We start from the raw sequence: 16,944 nt of genomic DNA on the forward strand, positions 1-16,944 counted from the left end.
GTACTAATTTAGCGCTCAAGTGTCTAAACACTTCTCCGTGCAATTCCTCTATATCATCATTTCTGGAGATTAACTAAGGCTTTACATAACCTCAACTTTTCCAGTGAGTGTCACATTTGTGAACATATCAAGGAATTTTCTGCTCTTTTGATTTTGAGAAAGACATAAATCATCATCTTCAAGTAAGTTGCGAATATAGTGGATCTTGAATTATATGTAGTTTCTTCGTGAGTAGAAGTTATTATTCTTTACATGGTGAATAACACTTTTGACTGTCGAGAAATATCTTGTTACGATCAGTTCAATTCATATAGAAAATATTTAAGTCAGACAATCTCCTTACTAACTTCAATGACAACCATATATGCAACTTCGGTCATTGACAATACAACTATTTTCCATTGTTGTGCACCTAACTGATGGTGATGCCACCTAAGAAGTCAATATACATAGTAGTGTAATACTCCGTGTATTCAAACATCCTGTCATATTAGAAACAATATATCCCTATAGTTTCAATTTAGCTTTTCTAAATGTTAATGAAAGATTAATTGTACATCTCAGGCGGTGAAAAAATCTATTTTGCAGCCTCCCAGTATTTATCTTATAGATTTGACAAATAATGACTTAAAACTCCCACTACATATACAATGTATGATCTCATGCAAACCATTCTACATATTAAAGAGCCAGTTTCTGATGCGTAAAAGACTTTAACTATATAGTCTTTCTCCTCATATATCTTGATAATTATTCCTTTAAGAACTTGAAGTGACATGCTTACCATATTTCCTTTCATCATATTGAAGCAATTCAACACATTATCAATGTTCTGAGATTATCATAGGTTTAAAATTTCTATACCATTATCATGATCTATTATCATTCCAAGAATCTTCTTGGCTTTTCCAAAATTCTTCATGTCAAATTCTTTTGACAATTATTTTCCCAAATCATTGATTTTCTCAATATCTGCTCCTGTAATATACATCATAAACATATAAAAGCAAGATAATAAAATCTTTTTCAGTTCCGCTTATAGAGAACACTGATCAGTATTGCATTTGCCAATGTCAATCTTAAGCATTAATCCAACAAACTAGCAAATTAGATTTATTAAAATAAAAAAAATATGCATAACACTTAATGGTGCTTCAATGAATAAGTAGGGGAAAACAAATCAAATTAAAATAGTATTAACAAGCAACTAAAGAAAATCGTTCAAGTTAATAATTCCTACTAAATTCAAAAATTTACAACACAAGCACTTGACTACTAGATATGGATAGTTTGACTAAAATTTGGTGAAAAGGTAATACTTAGATTGATTTTAAATTTTTTTATAAACCATAGGTATGGCATTGTGAATCCTTATAGCAACCCTTAATTAAATTAAATTTAGGTTACTTGATGGGAAAAACAATCAAGTATTCAACATCATTACTAAGGTATTCTGAAAATTAAAAATTAAAAGAGAAAAAGAAGAAAAGCAAAAAAGAAAAGAGAAAAAAGAAAAAAAAAAAGTATCGGAATTAGGGGTGTCAATTTTTGACCCGACCCAGAAAAATCCGGGTTCGGGTTCAATAAACTGACCCGTTTCAAAAATCGGGTCGGGTTCGGGTCAACCCGGGAACCCAAAAAATGACCCGAAATTGACCCGGAAATGGTCCCTGCCCGGATGCCCACATTGACTGCCCGATGCGTCAAGTCGCGTCGCTTCGCAGTTCGGGAATCACAACGAGTGCCAGGCTACCAGTGCTCCGTTGCCCACTTCGGCTTTATCGTTCTTGGTTCGCTTGCTAGTGCGGTTAAGCCCTCTTCGGCTTCGCCGCTCGCGTGCCAGCGCAGCAAGGCCCGCTTCAGTTAGGGTTCAGTCGCTTTGTCGCTCGCGTGCCGAGGTGCAGCTGCCGCCTGCGCGCTACCGCTACTCGTCTGCTGCCGCCACGCCTGCTGTCGATGCCGTCTGCCGCTTCGAGTTTAATTAACCGGGTCGGGTCATGTCAACCCGGCAACCCGCGCGGGTTGAGTTCGGGTTGAGATAGCCAACCCGTTTACAAAAATGGGTCGGGTTCGGGTTGACCCATTTAGAACCGAGTCAACTCGGGCTCGACCCGAACTCGACCCGTCAACCCGAATTGACACCCCTAATCGGAATATCAAAAACTTGTACCTGAAAAACCTAACTCCTAAAGGACCAAAGATTAAATTAAAAAAAGGAAGTACAAAGTACTAATAGATAGTGATTGTTTGTAATTGAATTGCAAAATTAATTAAAGTGTGAAAATTTCCTTAATTATAAAGCAATCAACATAGCTATCAAGCTACGTAGTCAATAAATTGCACCTACACATGTAGGAGATGAGCTTAGTACAAATATTAATACTACAACAACAACAACAACAACGAGCCTTTGTCCCACTACGTGAGGTCGGCTACATGAATCCTTTTCGCCATTGTGTCATGTTAAAAGTCAAATTCTCAGTTAAATCTAATAAATAAAGATTATTTCTAATATTTTCTAACCAAGTCTTTTTAGGTCTACCTCTACCTTTCTTAACATAAGTCAAATCTAATACCTTAACTTTTCTAACCAGGTCATCGGAAGGCCTCCGTTTAATATGACCAAATCATCTAAGGCGACTCTCTCTAATATTATCTTCCACTGGAGCTACTCCAACCTTTTCACATATATGCTCATTTCGTATCCTATCTCTAAGGGTAAAGCCACTCATCCACCTGAGCATCCTCATCTCTGCAACACTTAACTTAGTATTATGTTTCTCTTTTAATGGACAAACATTCAGCACCATAAAGCATTGCAGGTCTCACCACCATTTTATAGAATTTTCCCTTAAGTTTGAGGGGGACTTTTCCATCACATAACAAGCCCGATGCATTCCTCCACTTCAACCATCCAAGTTGAATTCTGCTGATTATATCCCCATCTATTTCACCATTACTCTGAATAATATATCCAATATATCTAAAACGTGTACTCTTAATAATGACTTGATCGCCCAAAGTCACTATCCCCTCACTACGTATATTGCTACTAAAATTACACTCTATATATTGAGTTTTAGATATACTCAAGCGAAAACCTTTAGACTCTAAGGTTGACCTCCATAATTCAAGTTTACCTTCAACTCCCACTCTAGTCTTATCAACAAGAAGAATATCATCAGCAAAAAGCATACACCCAGGTACATCCTCTTGCAAATGTCTAGTGAGAACATCCATGAGTATAGAAAAAAGATATGGGCTTAAAGCTAATCCTTGATGTAATCCAACCGAAATCGGTAAATACTTGGTCAAGCCACCTTGTGTTTGAACACAAGTAATAGCTCCTGCATACATATCTTTAATGATTTGAATATAAACATTATTAACTCATTTCTTTTTAAGAACTCTCCATAGCACTTCTCTTGAAACTTAATCATATGATTTCTCTAAATCAATAAATATCATATATAGATCCTCCTTATTCTCTCTATATTTCCTCATCAAATCTCTCAATAAATGTATGGCTTCCATAGTAGACCTACCCGGCATGAATCCAAATTGATTTTGAGAAACATTAGTAACACAGTGCAACCTACGCTCCATTACTCGCTCCAATAGTTTTAAAGTATGACACGTTAATTTAATTCCTATATAATTCACACACTCCTGTGTATCACATTTATTCTTAAAAATAGAAATTAACATACTCATTCTCCACTCATCTGGCATCTTTTTAATCTTCAAAACATTATTAAAAAATTTAGTAAGCCAAGAAATTATTTCATCTCCTAAGCACTTCTACACCTCTATTGGAATATCATCAGGTTCAACATCATTTCTACACTTCATTTTCTTTAAAGACAATCGAACTTCAATTTTATTAGTACGCCGATAAAAACAAAAATCTTTATTTTCATTTAGGGTGCTAAAGTCACTAAAGTCAATCGTATTTTTACATTCTTCATTAAAAAGTAGCAAAATATGTCATCCACCTTTGTTGAATATCATCTTTTAAGAAAAATATTTTTTGATTTTATCCTTAATACACTTCACTTGAACTGAATCCTTACTACTCATATCTCTTTGTTTAGCTAGCTTATACATTTATCTTTTTATCTCCTTAGTATCTAATCTATTATATAAATCATTAAAAGCTAAGAATTTTGCATCGCAAATAACTTTCTTAGATTCCTTACGAACCCCTTTATAGCTTTCCCAGTTATCAGAATTTTTACATCTAAATCAATTTTTATAACAGATCTCCTTATTTTTTATTTTTTCTTGCACATTAGAACTTCACCACCAACTATGTTTACTATTAGATGATTTTTCCTTTGCAATTTTAAGCACATCTTTTGTAATATTCTTAATATCATTAGATATTTTTCCCACATAACATTAGCATCCTCATGCACAAACAAAATCTTAAAATCTAAAATCTTACGCTCCAAAATACTTTTGTTAATATTCTTTAAATGCCCCCATCTAATCCTAGAATATCATTTTACTTTATTATTTATGTTCTGCCTCTTTATCTTAAAGTCCAAAACTAATAATTAATGTTGGGTATACAAATTTTCACTCGAAATAACTTTACAACCTTTATAATATAAACGATCTAATTTTCTTATAAGAAAATAATCAATATACATTTTACTATATCCATTTTTATAAGTGATAAGATGCTCATCTTTTTTCTTAAATAAAGTATTAGCTATTAAAAAATCTAATATGATCTTATCACCTTTATTTGTCGTTTCAAATCCATGACCACCATGAATACTTTTTAAATCATCTACCTCTCTACCAACATGTCCATTTAAATCTCCTCCGATAAAAACTTTTTCTTCAAAAGGTATCTTTTGTATTAATTATTCTAAGTCATTCCAAAATTTTAATTTTGAACCCATATTCAAATCTACTTGAGGAGCATAAGCACTTATAATATTAACAATCTTGACATTAACAACAATCTTTAAAGTCATAATTCTATCTCCAATTCTGTTAAATTTTATAACATTATCTATCAAACTCTTATTTATAATCACACCTACACCATTTCTAGTACGACTCCTACCTGAATGCCATAGTTTATATCCTAAACTATCAATCTCCTTAGCTTTCTCTCCAACCCATTTAATTTCCTGAATGCACACAATATTTATCTTCCTATGAGTCATAACATCTATTAATTCCATTAATTTTTTTGTAAGGGAGCCTATATTCCAAGTTCATATCCTAATTTGAGTTTCATGGACTAGTTTCTTTGCCCACATCTGTCATTGATGTGAGAACTGTTGCCTATTTAACACTGCACTCAGGCGTCGGTGCACAGCGACCCTTGCACACTTGTCATTGTATTCAGACCATACAGCGTGTCGTTTCCAGGGGAAGCCCTAGCATTAACACAAATTTTTAAAGGATTCATATCATGATTATTCGACAAGTTTTACACTGGCTGTCGACCACCTAACGCAACCCTATAGTTTTCTCATCCAAGACTTGGGATCTTGCAACGATAGTATTCTAGTACAAATAATAATGAAAATGATTAATTAGGATGTTTGGTAATGATTATTTTAATTGAGATTGTCAACCCTAAACTTATTGCAAACAAATTTAAGATAATGATAGAGATCCCACTTTTAGGATTTATCAAAAGACATGTTTATGTGCTTCGATGTGATTCACCTACACTAGGCGTATAAACGAGTCGAGTCGAGTTTATGCCTTATTGAGCTCAACTTGTCATTTGGAAAGCGAGCTCGAACTCGAGCTCTTCCCACAGTAAACGAGCTCAGCTTGTCAGTTGGAAAGCGAGCTCGTTAGCCATGGGTAGGAATTTTAAAATTTAGGCGGGATTTTTAAAACTTAGGCGAGATTTTTAAAACTTAGACATAATTTAGAAAAAAAGATGAAATATTTAACATTTAAATATAACTTAGATGTTTTTTTATTAATTTTTTTAAATATTTAAATTTAATAAATAAAAAAATTATTTAATATATATTAATATTTAGTGGGATAAAGGCTTGATGTTGTTGTTGTCATGATATTAATATTTATTCGAGCCGGCTCAAGCTCGAACTCGAGCTCGTTTACTAAACGAGCTGAAACTCGAGCTCGACTCATGAGCTCAATAAGCTCAGCTCGCGAGCCCATAAAAAAGTCGAGCTCGAGCCGGCTCGGCTCACTTACACCCCTAACCTACATTCATGGCCGCACATAAATAAAATTATTTCACATAAGCTTTAAAAGGAAAAAACAAAGATTTCCTGCATACAAATTTAGATAGAGATCTGATAGGAAATAATAGGAAAAAAAAGGAAATAATTGTTGAAATTAGAATTTCAGCAGATTAACCAAGCCAATTTTTAGGTTTTTATAGATGAAAACACTCTTGATTGTTAGGCGAAGAAAAGAAATACCAAGATACAAACGATCCTCTATTCGAGAGGATCAATCTCTTCAAAATTCTCTAGACGCCGCTAGAGCCCAAGACATCAAAAGAGAACTCAGAAATTAGCCACCAAAAAGATGTTCTAACCCTAATATAAACTCATACTTAAAGCAAACACAAAATTAACACCAAATGACTAAACAACCCTCAATTAAATAGCTCTAGCAAGTGGACCCCACCCCTAAGGGGGTCGGCTAAGCAGCCTACAAACCAGCAAGCGTACTGTAGGAGTGGCCCACAGGTTGGGCTGACTAGACCGGTCCAAGCGTATCAATACCCCGCTCCCAAAGAACCACCTTATCCTCATGGTGGAAAGATGAGAATTAATATTTCACACTTTCATAGGGCTCTCATGTAGCATCATAATCAAGAAGATTCTTCCACTTTATCAACAGTTCTTTGACCCCTCCCTCTCCCTGGCGTATCCCTTGTAGCTCCATGGGTTCCAAGACCACTTTTAAATCTTCAGTCAATACTGCTGGAAACTCTAAACTGACTTTGTGATCCCCCATAACACTCCTCAACTGTGACACATGAAATACTGGGTGGATGGTGGCTATTGGAGGCAACCTCAAGCGGTACGCTATTGCTCCAATTTTCTCTACTATCTCATAAAGGCCGAAATATCTTGGAGGTAGCTTCTCATTCTGCCTGGAGGTGATTGTCCTCTGCCTGTAGGGCCTTAGCTTTAAGAACACTCTTTCCCCAATCTCAAATTGGTTGTCCTTCCTATGCCAATCCGCCTATTTCTTCACAATCTACTAAGTACAAATCAAAAATAAAATGCTCACTTAATATGAGTCATAATATCTGCATGAATCCCGTAAATTTGGCTGATCTCACACCTTCTCCGGTAAAATTTGTGATCTACCTCAAATGTCCACTAATACCTTATCGTTGAAGCAGAATAGGAGTTATCTTTGTTATGTACTACATAGGAACGCGAGCAATACCCTCACCCTCTCCACTTCACGCCAAGGAGATCAGTACCTCCCTCAGCCGTTCACACACCCAGTCGCACAAGCCCTCTAATCCCCGTTCCACTCTGTATGCCTGTCTCCATCCCTAGCGATTTTCTTGAAATGCTTGGAGCAACCTTGCAGATTGCACGCGGCCACAGGGAGGATCGATTCTATAACCCCTCCAAGGCATGGCTAGGCTATCATCAGCATCTCCAGTTCCTTTCGAGGTCACGAAGCAGTAGTTCTGCTGAAGTTTGGTTTGTTCCACCTCTAGTATTCAAAGAGAAGGTTTCCATTCCTGATTGCTTTGAGCCGGAGGATAAAACTGGATTGGAAGTAAGACCATCAAATGCTCAATCTGTTTCAGCTTCTTCTGTTCCTTCTTCTTTGTGTTCGTCTTCGGTGACGGAGAATTCCTGTTTTGGTAACTTGGATCACTTCTTGGAGTCGAAAACTCCATCGATTGCTGCTCAGTTTTTCTATAAGACAACTAAGGTAGGGTGCAGGACATGCGATGTCGAGTGCCGGCCCTACTTCACTTTGGAGGAGCCTTGTGATTCTTTCAAGAGTGAAGTGCATACGGGCTAGCATTCTTCTGGTTCTGAATGGTAGCGATTGCGACATTCAGTAGTATGTGCCATATTTGTCTGGTATACATTTATATGGTAATCTAGTGGGAGATTTGGTAAAAAGAATGATCCTAACAACTCTAAGGACTTCACTGATGACGGAAGCAGTGAACATAATTCCGGAAAGTGCATGAAACAAAGAGCTTCATTCAGAACACTTCCAAGTTTAACATAAATGGATTTTTCTTAAGAAATAGTGATGCTGCCTTGACGGATTAGTTCTTAAACAATGACAGTGAAGCTAGAAATGCTGATGTTGGATTTCTGTTGCATGGTACCCTATCTATCGAATACCAACTGGGACAACATTGAAGGATCTTGATGCTTGTTTTCTTATTTTACATCGTCTTTCAACACAAATGAGGTGGATAAAAATGGAATGATGAAAAAAAAAAAATCAAAGGAGAGGCAATTTTCGCCGTCGTCAGTCATCACAAATATAAAACTCCCCAAACTCCAAATTCTATTTTCGGCACTTCCAGCACGACGAGCAACCACACATGCTCGCTTTTCTTAGCACGGTGGGAGGAAGCTCGTTGCGGTGCTCGCGGCGAAGCACTTAATCCTCAGAAGTCCTGTTTTAGGTGTTTGCAGCACGCCGAGGGACCCATTATGCAAGCTTTTCTAAGCATGGTGGGAGGGAACTCGGTGCAGCGCTTACGGCATGGCGGGCGAGCCTTGTGCGTGCTTTTCTTAGCACAATGGAGCTAAAATATAAGTACCCATATGTTCCTCAGTGCCGTCCGGGAAACAACTGTGTTTTCAAATAGGTACCCCCGAAGACCCATGCATGCCTTTCTTGGCATGGTGGGGTTTGAACACTACAGTAGCGGTGTCATTCGACACCGACTGTGCACATCTTTCTTGATGTGGCGGGCAGGCTAAGACTTCTGTAGTCTTTCCCAAGCGGGGGAGATGCTAGGAGGCTGCCGAAATTCAGTGAAAACACACAAATTAACATGAGACTTGATTTGGACAGTAGGGAACTTGCACATTGAATGACGACGAATTGGACTTAAATAATTTGAACTTAAAAATGAATGAATGCAAAAAAATTTGTTTTGGACTTGAGCTGAACTCAAACTAAATAGAGAATTTGAACTAAACTCGAGTAATTTGAACTTGAACTTGAGCAAATACAAAGAGCATGAATTAAGCAAGACTTAAATGAATTTGGATTTAAACTAAATGACAGCAAACTGAACCTGATTTGGATTACAGGGAACAGGACCTAAAGTAATAAATCAAGCTTGAATGGATGCATAAAGTGAATCCATGATTCACTAGATAATGAACAAATAACTGCAAATGAACAAGTATGGAACTCGTACTGGATAGGGAAGTTCAAACATGACTTGTATATGAGCCACAATGCCAGACTCTTTAATGAATAATATGGCCTATTCATATTAACTTAAGTGCAAATGCTAACCAGCAATGCTGCTAGTGTTATCATTCACATCACAAATCAACTGGCCATATGTTGGAAAGCTACAATGTGTGCAACAAATTATCTAGAGATGGCGATGAAAGATATGTGGCGAATAATCTCTCACGCGTCATGTGCAATGAATGCATCGTTCCTACAAACAAATCAAGAAAGTTGTGAGAGAGATAATCTCCTCACTATCGGTGCCAATTAACTTACAAATGGATACATTAAGCTTTCTAAAAGCGATGATAATGAGCATGCAATGATCGCAAGGACGCCCTTGCCAATCAAGTATTTAGCAAATACACGAGTTCCCTGCAAACGAAGGAAGTTGACTTGTAAACGAATACAACAAATTTGCCTACAGTTGAGAGTGTTCTTTGGAGTTATATATAGGAGCGTATAACCAATGCTAGAACATTCGCATAGTCTACAGCAATAAAATGGCAAGCGAATACATTTAAACCCTACAAGAGACAAAGGGATTTGACATGCAACGAACTGTCAATTAAGATATGTTCGAAGAATTCAAAGAAAGTGTAACTCTCATGCAATTAATGTCACTTAATTACAAGTGAACATGCCAATCCACCTATGATCAACCAAGCTTATAGCAAATATACATAATGATGTGTATGATGAATACGGGCATCCACAAGCAAATGTAAGAGAGTCCTCATTCATACAGCAATCCACTCACCGGTGACGAGGAATAATTTGTGATGGATGTTGAATCATTCATACAGCCATTAACCACTCAACATTAGTAATACATCGATCTTCTACCAGTAGAAGCAGACAACATGTAGTGAAATGCAAACACCCATAAGTGACTGTAGAAGATTCATCATACACACGATATGTTATCCATGAGCAAAATGCCAAAGGGCTACAACAAATGCAAGCTCCTACATACTGTCGTAGAAGTTCCGTCGTGCACCCAACATGTCACCTACGGGCAAATACAGAAGAACTATGACGAATACAAGCTTCTACGAATTGTCTTAGAAAACCCATCATACATCCAAAAATGCCTTATACGCACATCGATATGTATACACACAAACACAAAAGTGCTCATGCATGCACATTAACCTGTATACATGTAAGAATATACACCAACATGATCCCCGACGAGCGTGTCGAGCGTGTCGTATTTACACATGTGACATCTGATGATGCTGCACAGGCCAAAAAATGAACTTAAGTTCAAGTCCAATCATTCTCCTTGATAGGACGAGAGTCGACATGACATGAACAAATGAACAAATATATGATCGCGTCATCGACCGAGATCTTTGGTTTTATACGTTCATGATAGACCTTCAAGGTCGATCAACACGAAAATTCACAAATATAAGCATAAAAGCAATGGACCCAATCCTTTGTCGGCAACTAGTAGAGTGGATAAGGTCCAACAAATAATTACAAAAATGTCAAATTTGTCTCATTAATAAATACTCACCCCAAGTCTACAAGGTACCCTTGGACGATGCAAACCATGGTTGCCGACAAGAATCCTTCTATCAGGTTGGGTCGACTACCTCTTCTGACTAAGTAGATCATAGACCATGATGGCTCGGGACGACAGAACCATGGGATCTTGATCGGGTCCATCATCCCCCCATCATCCGCTTTAAGTGCCATATGATGAAATAGTTTTAAAAATCAATTTTTCAAACACCTAAATTCATGCTACTACTGTATGACAGATAACACATATCTCTACATATATATTTGACAACTAACTTTAATCAAAAGTTCTCTCTCATTATCAAGAGGGGTGATTAACTACACAGGGTTTATGCTTATAGGAAATCAAAACTCGTATCTAAATTCCTCACAAAATGAGGGCGAATCTTTGGGTAGTCTTATCTATAAACTCAATCTCCCTTCTGAAAATTTACCCCATAACTTAAAGCATTAAAACTTCCTCGAAGCAGAGGGGAGGCCGGGGTGCAATTTTTTTGAACCCAAACACCACCACCACCCTGTCTGCTACTTCTCCTTTCACTTTCCTGGTATGACTCTAAGTGAATCCTAACACTGAGCTCAATGAGACCTCTATTACATTAAGATGCAGCTTTTCCTCCTCTCCCCCTGTCTCACTCTTACCTCCCTCAGTTTCCTCATCCTCACAAGCGGTAAGAACCTAAAGAGTTCGGTCCTTGCACCTATGCCCAGGAGTATACTTCTCATCACATATGAAGCATAGCTCATTCGCCATCTTCTCCTCCATCTCTCTCTCTGTCAATCTCTTGAAGTTCACCCCACTTCCTCCTCCTACCAATGCCGGCCCCTTGGGTGCTAAGATAGTGGTGGTCATCTTGTAAGAGACATCTGAACTACTGCCTCTAACTCCCGTCTCCTAGTACTTCTGATTCTCCACAAATTATGCCAACTCCATAGCCTCTCCTAAGTCACGAGGTCTCATGACCCTCACCACCGCCTCGATCTCTGATTTGAGTCCCTTGATGAAATTCCCCTCCAAAACAGTCTCCGATAGTCGATCCAATCAAATCGATAGGTACTTAAACCTTTCTCAATAATCTGCCACTTAGCCTTCTTGTACTAGTGCAAGGAATTGTTCATAGAAGTCCCCTCCCCTGCTGGTTTGGAAATATTTCAATAAGCATTCCTTGAACTCCCTCGAACTCCGTATAGGCCTCCTCATGTCTCTACAATGTTACCAAACCAATGCCTTCCCTTCCAAACATAAGTCAGTTGCCGTCAATTTCTCCTCCTCCGTCAACCCATTGATGCTAAAATACCTCTCTACCTTATAGATCCACCCATATGAATCCTCCCCTTCAAAAATGAACATCTTCAGCATTCGGACCTTCGGATCTCCCACATTCCCCTGATTCCTCCATAATTTCCCCATGCCCAAGTGTTCGGTCCTCCCCAAGTATCCCAATCCTCCCTTCCACGCTCATACCCATACCCATCTTTACTTTCTCCCCTCATTCCTTCAAAATCAACACCTCTCCTATCATATTCCCCATCTTTTCTTTCTCAATCAACACTCTGTGGTTCATGCGGATAAGCACATCTCTCTTCATACCTTCCATCTCTCTCTCCTCTATGATCTCCACATTGTTTTCTCTCCTACGAATTTCAGAATTCGTATTTCTCCCTACCAGACTTCTTGCCTCCGATGCCGCCATTTGATTTTGATTTTTCAATATCTTCTTCACCATCTCATGAAGATCAGAATTTCTTCCATGGACGATATTCGATCATCTACCATTGCTTTCATTTGGTTCATCTCCCCTTCAAGGTGTTCTTCCAACGCAGCCACTTTCTTGGCCGCCATCAATAACCGAATTTTTGTAGAACTCGAAAATCTAGATCTTGACCCCAAAAACAGAAAACAACACCTCTTCGGATAAAAATCAGTCACCAGATTTAACAAAAACATCCCCAAAAACAGTCCCAAAAACTGCTCTGATACCAATTTGATAGGAAACAATAGGAAAAACAAGAAATAATTGTTGAAATCAGAATTTCAGCAGATTAATCAAATATATTTTTAGGTTTTTAAGGATGAAAACACAAAAAAAAACTCTTGATTGCTAGAAGATGAAAAGAAATAGCAAGATATAAACGATCCTCTATTCAAGAGGAGGATCAACCTCTCTAAAACTCTCTAAGACGCCACTAGAGGCCAAGACACCAAAGAGAACTCAGAAATTAGCCACCAAAAAGATGTCCTAACCCTAATACAAACTCCTACTTAAAGCAAACACAAAATTAGTACCGAAGGACTAAACAACCCTCAACCAAATAGCTCTAGCAAGTGGACCACACTCCTAAGGGGGGTGACTAAGCAGCCTGCGAACCAGTTGGCTTGCACCTGCTGTACTGCAGGGGCCGGCCCACAGGTTGGGTCGGCTAGACCAGTCCAAGCGTATCAAGATCCCACTTTTTTCTATCTCAATGAGAGAGGGAACACGAACACAGCCACTTGCTGTGAAAATGAATGTTAAATATGGAGAAGAGGACATTAATACTACTATTTTCACTGCCATCTTTTCTTAGCTTCAGGAGATTCATCCCCTTTTCCTTTCTTTGTTGCAAAAGCTTCTTTCTACTATGGCTGAAAGCTTAAACACCGCTCCTCTCTCTTATTTTTTTATGATTGTGGAATGCTTCAGCATAATACAATCATCTCCGTGTATAGTCCTTAGAAGTGGTAGGCATCAAGTTAATAAGATAGATGATGGTAGGAATTATAATATAATGTTATAGTAGTTAGGCGGAGGGTGGTCATATAAGCTTATATGTTGAGTAATAAATTTCACCTTCATATCTTCACAATCAAAACAGAGTTCCAAAGTTCTTGTTTGATAGAAAATTGATAAAAGTGAGTTTTTTTGAAGATGAGAATGAATTCCACTTATGAGGTATTCGAAGTGACTTTCACTTTTGCTTTTAAAATAAGATAATAATAAAACAGAATAAAACTAGAGGAGGATAAAATAACAAAACAATACATAATGAATGAGAAGATGTATAAAAAAAAACCTCATCAACCAAGCATTGAAATGAAACCCATAAGAGGAGAGTTCATGCAAAACAAATGAACAAACATAAATGAAACCCATATCCAAACCTAAGCCCCAATCACTTCCAAATTATTACGTCAAAAAAATTGGCCTTAAATAACTTGAAATTGAAACTTGAATTGTTAATAAATACTCTAAAAATAGCTTATATGGAAAAGTAATAGGATCGCAATAGCAATAAATCAAAACCTCCACAAAGTATCAGAAAAATTCTGCTGGTTTGGAAATGCAGAAGAAGGAGATGCACGAGTTGATATTCTTCGATAGTCATCCCTCAGATTAACTTGTTCAGCAATTTGTCCATCAATTGGAATTTGCTGAACATTGGAATTTGTTTGACCTTGAGAACTTGAAGCAAACAAAGGTCTCCGGCATGTAGGACAGGAATACACTTCAGTCAAGCCTTGATCCAGCCTATAGCAAACACATGCCCAGAATACAGCCAAGTAAGGCACTTGTTACAAAGGAATGACACTATTTGAAATTAATATAGATAACAGCTAAAAAATTTTACATAATTTTTAAATATTGGACTATAATTAAATCATAGTGGCACCAATAGCATCAACAAGAAAATAATTAGTTTTCAGTAAACAGAAGAAAAGACTCATAGAATAATGAGTATGCTGATTATGTCAGAAAGAATAATACATAAAGCAAACAGTGCTAAACTAAGTAGACCTATGAACTCTATGATGAATCCATATTAACTTTCCACTCGTTAAATATAATTGTACATTTCCTTAGTTTGGTGAAGGAAGATGGAGTAATCGCGGAGAAACTACGAGCAAATCTATGTAAGATTTGCTAGTTGATCATCTTTTTTTTTAATGGTGAAGACTAACTTATACAGAGATGGAGCAAAAGATTTGTTAGTCCTTAATTGTTGACAAAGAGAGAAAGAAAAGAGCAGAAGATATCCTGGAAACCAACTAGGAGAAACCTAGCACACAGCCTAGGAGGAAGAGGCAATGAAAAGCTTCATTCTTTTCAATAATCATAAATTTCATATTCTGGTTGTTGCATGACCCTAGGACCTTTATTTATTAGAGAAGATCATACAATATGAGACGAATTAAGAAAATTTATCCTGAATTGAAAAAAAAAACTATATTACCCATTACAAATAAATAGAGAGCAAAAAAATGAGCAAATAAAACAAATACAATGATAACTAAATTCATGCTTCTCCTTCTTCATTCCTCCCATGGGACATAGAACTTTACTAGAAAATTAAAATGTTGCTGGAGAAAAAACTAGGAAGGCCTTCTATTGTAGTGCCGAGAAACTGAAAATTCGTCTTGCTCAGAAGACATTCCAAAGAAAAGACAGAGGACACATCCGAAGAAGAGATGAATGAGTTACTTTCCCAGAATGGAATGGACAAAAAGGGAACAAACAACATCATTTGTAACACAATAATTCAAGAGAATTATAGAATCTCTTGAAAATTCAACCATCACTTGCAAATCTGTCTTTAAGAATCCCTGGATCAAATTGAATGAATTAGGAAATTTATTTTGAAGTTAAATTATTGCGTAGATGAGGAGAATCCATATACCTTAATTCTATTTCAATTTTTTTTTTTTCAAAAGGATAGGAATTTATAGCATATGCTCAATTAGTTGGGCCTAAGGCCAGTTATAAGTGTAAGGTGAGCATAAAATAAATGACGGGAGCTTGGGCAAAGGGGAATTGTTTGACTCTACTAAGAGAATGGTTGGAAGTTTTGATAGGATATGTGGGAAAATTTTATACAGAGGAGAGGAATGAGAGTGTTTCCAAAAGAGGTATCAAGTAGAATTAGGATAGGGGAGGTTGTTAGGGTTTGTTAAGAGAGAAATAAGAGTTGGATGAGAAGAGATGGAAGATAATCTTTTCTCATTTTTCTTGTTGAGACAAAAAGGGATGGGAGGGATATCTTATAAAGAGAATAATGAGGCAAATAATAAAATGATAGGAAATTTATGATAATAGAAAGTGTAATGCAGAGAAAATAAAGGAGAGGAATAGGAAAAATAGGGATTCTAGATCCTTCATGTGATGAAGAAAGAGATAGAGAGGGTAATAAAAAGCAAGTTGATCAATAGAAAGAAAAAGCTGGTTTAAGTTATTTCAAAAAAGAAAAGAAAATTGGCAGAGTGCGTTCGACTATTGCATAGTAAGGGAATAGTAAGGGAGTTTTGCAATATTTTGACTCGAGTTTTAGAGGTTTTTTAAGTTAATTAGACGACACGGATAGGGCCTTGAAAAGAGAATGCACCCATTATGATGGTCGATGTCTTCAAAAAAAACAAGCACATATCATTGAGAAGAGAAGATATAACTTCATAGTCATTGAAATCGACCTACATCACAAAATTAATCACAACTTATTAAAATGTAGATGATGCTTCCCAAAACAAAGTTGAACTCTAATACCACTCGATGTAGAGAGATGTCCGAAGACTTTAGAAAGACTTTGAAATTTGAATAGTTGAAGATGGTAGAGACAAGAACCAATCATACAACCAAGGATAAGTTGGCATATAAAGCATCATTATCATTCAATAATCATACTCAGATCCTATGACTAGTCTTTATAATCAAAGATCATACAAAATAAGAATAAATAATCTCATCTTAACCTGATAAATTATCATATTTACATTATAATTAAAATAAGGAATTCTAAAAAATGAACCAACAAAAATATAATGAAAACTCAACTAAAATAAATGATTATCCTACAACATTAATGCTTGAAATCTCTAGAGAAGCTGACGTAACAAGGAGACAATCCATTAAGATAGCCATGCCAACCGCCCTTATGCAAGTGACATTTTACAGAGATGAGTTTGAGGCTATGATATTAATTTTCTGATCTTAAAGTACAGTCACCACAATTCAG

General features: G+C 36.9%; 1 protein-coding gene across 3 annotated transcripts in view; it reads right to left on the bottom strand.

The window, feature by feature from the left end:
- LOC110111279 (E3 ubiquitin protein ligase RIN2) overlaps nucleotides 1-16,944 on the bottom strand; it is a 60,553-nt gene that overhangs the window by 1,672 nt on the left and 41,937 nt on the right. For all 3 annotated transcript variants that reach the window (XM_020843074.2, XM_020843073.2, XM_020843071.2), the window contains one exon: nucleotides 14,244-14,468. In XM_020843074.2, the coding sequence (XP_020698733.1) occupies nucleotides 14,244-14,468 (225 nt within the window). The remainder of the gene's footprint in view (nucleotides 1-14,243; nucleotides 14,469-16,944) is intronic.

Source organism: Dendrobium catenatum, unplaced genomic scaffold (assembly GCF_001605985.2).
Source record: "Dendrobium catenatum unplaced genomic scaffold, ASM160598v2 fragScaff_scaffold_1165, whole genome shotgun sequence".
In the NCBI taxonomy this organism is placed as follows: Eukaryota; Viridiplantae; Streptophyta; class Magnoliopsida; order Asparagales; family Orchidaceae; genus Dendrobium; species Dendrobium catenatum.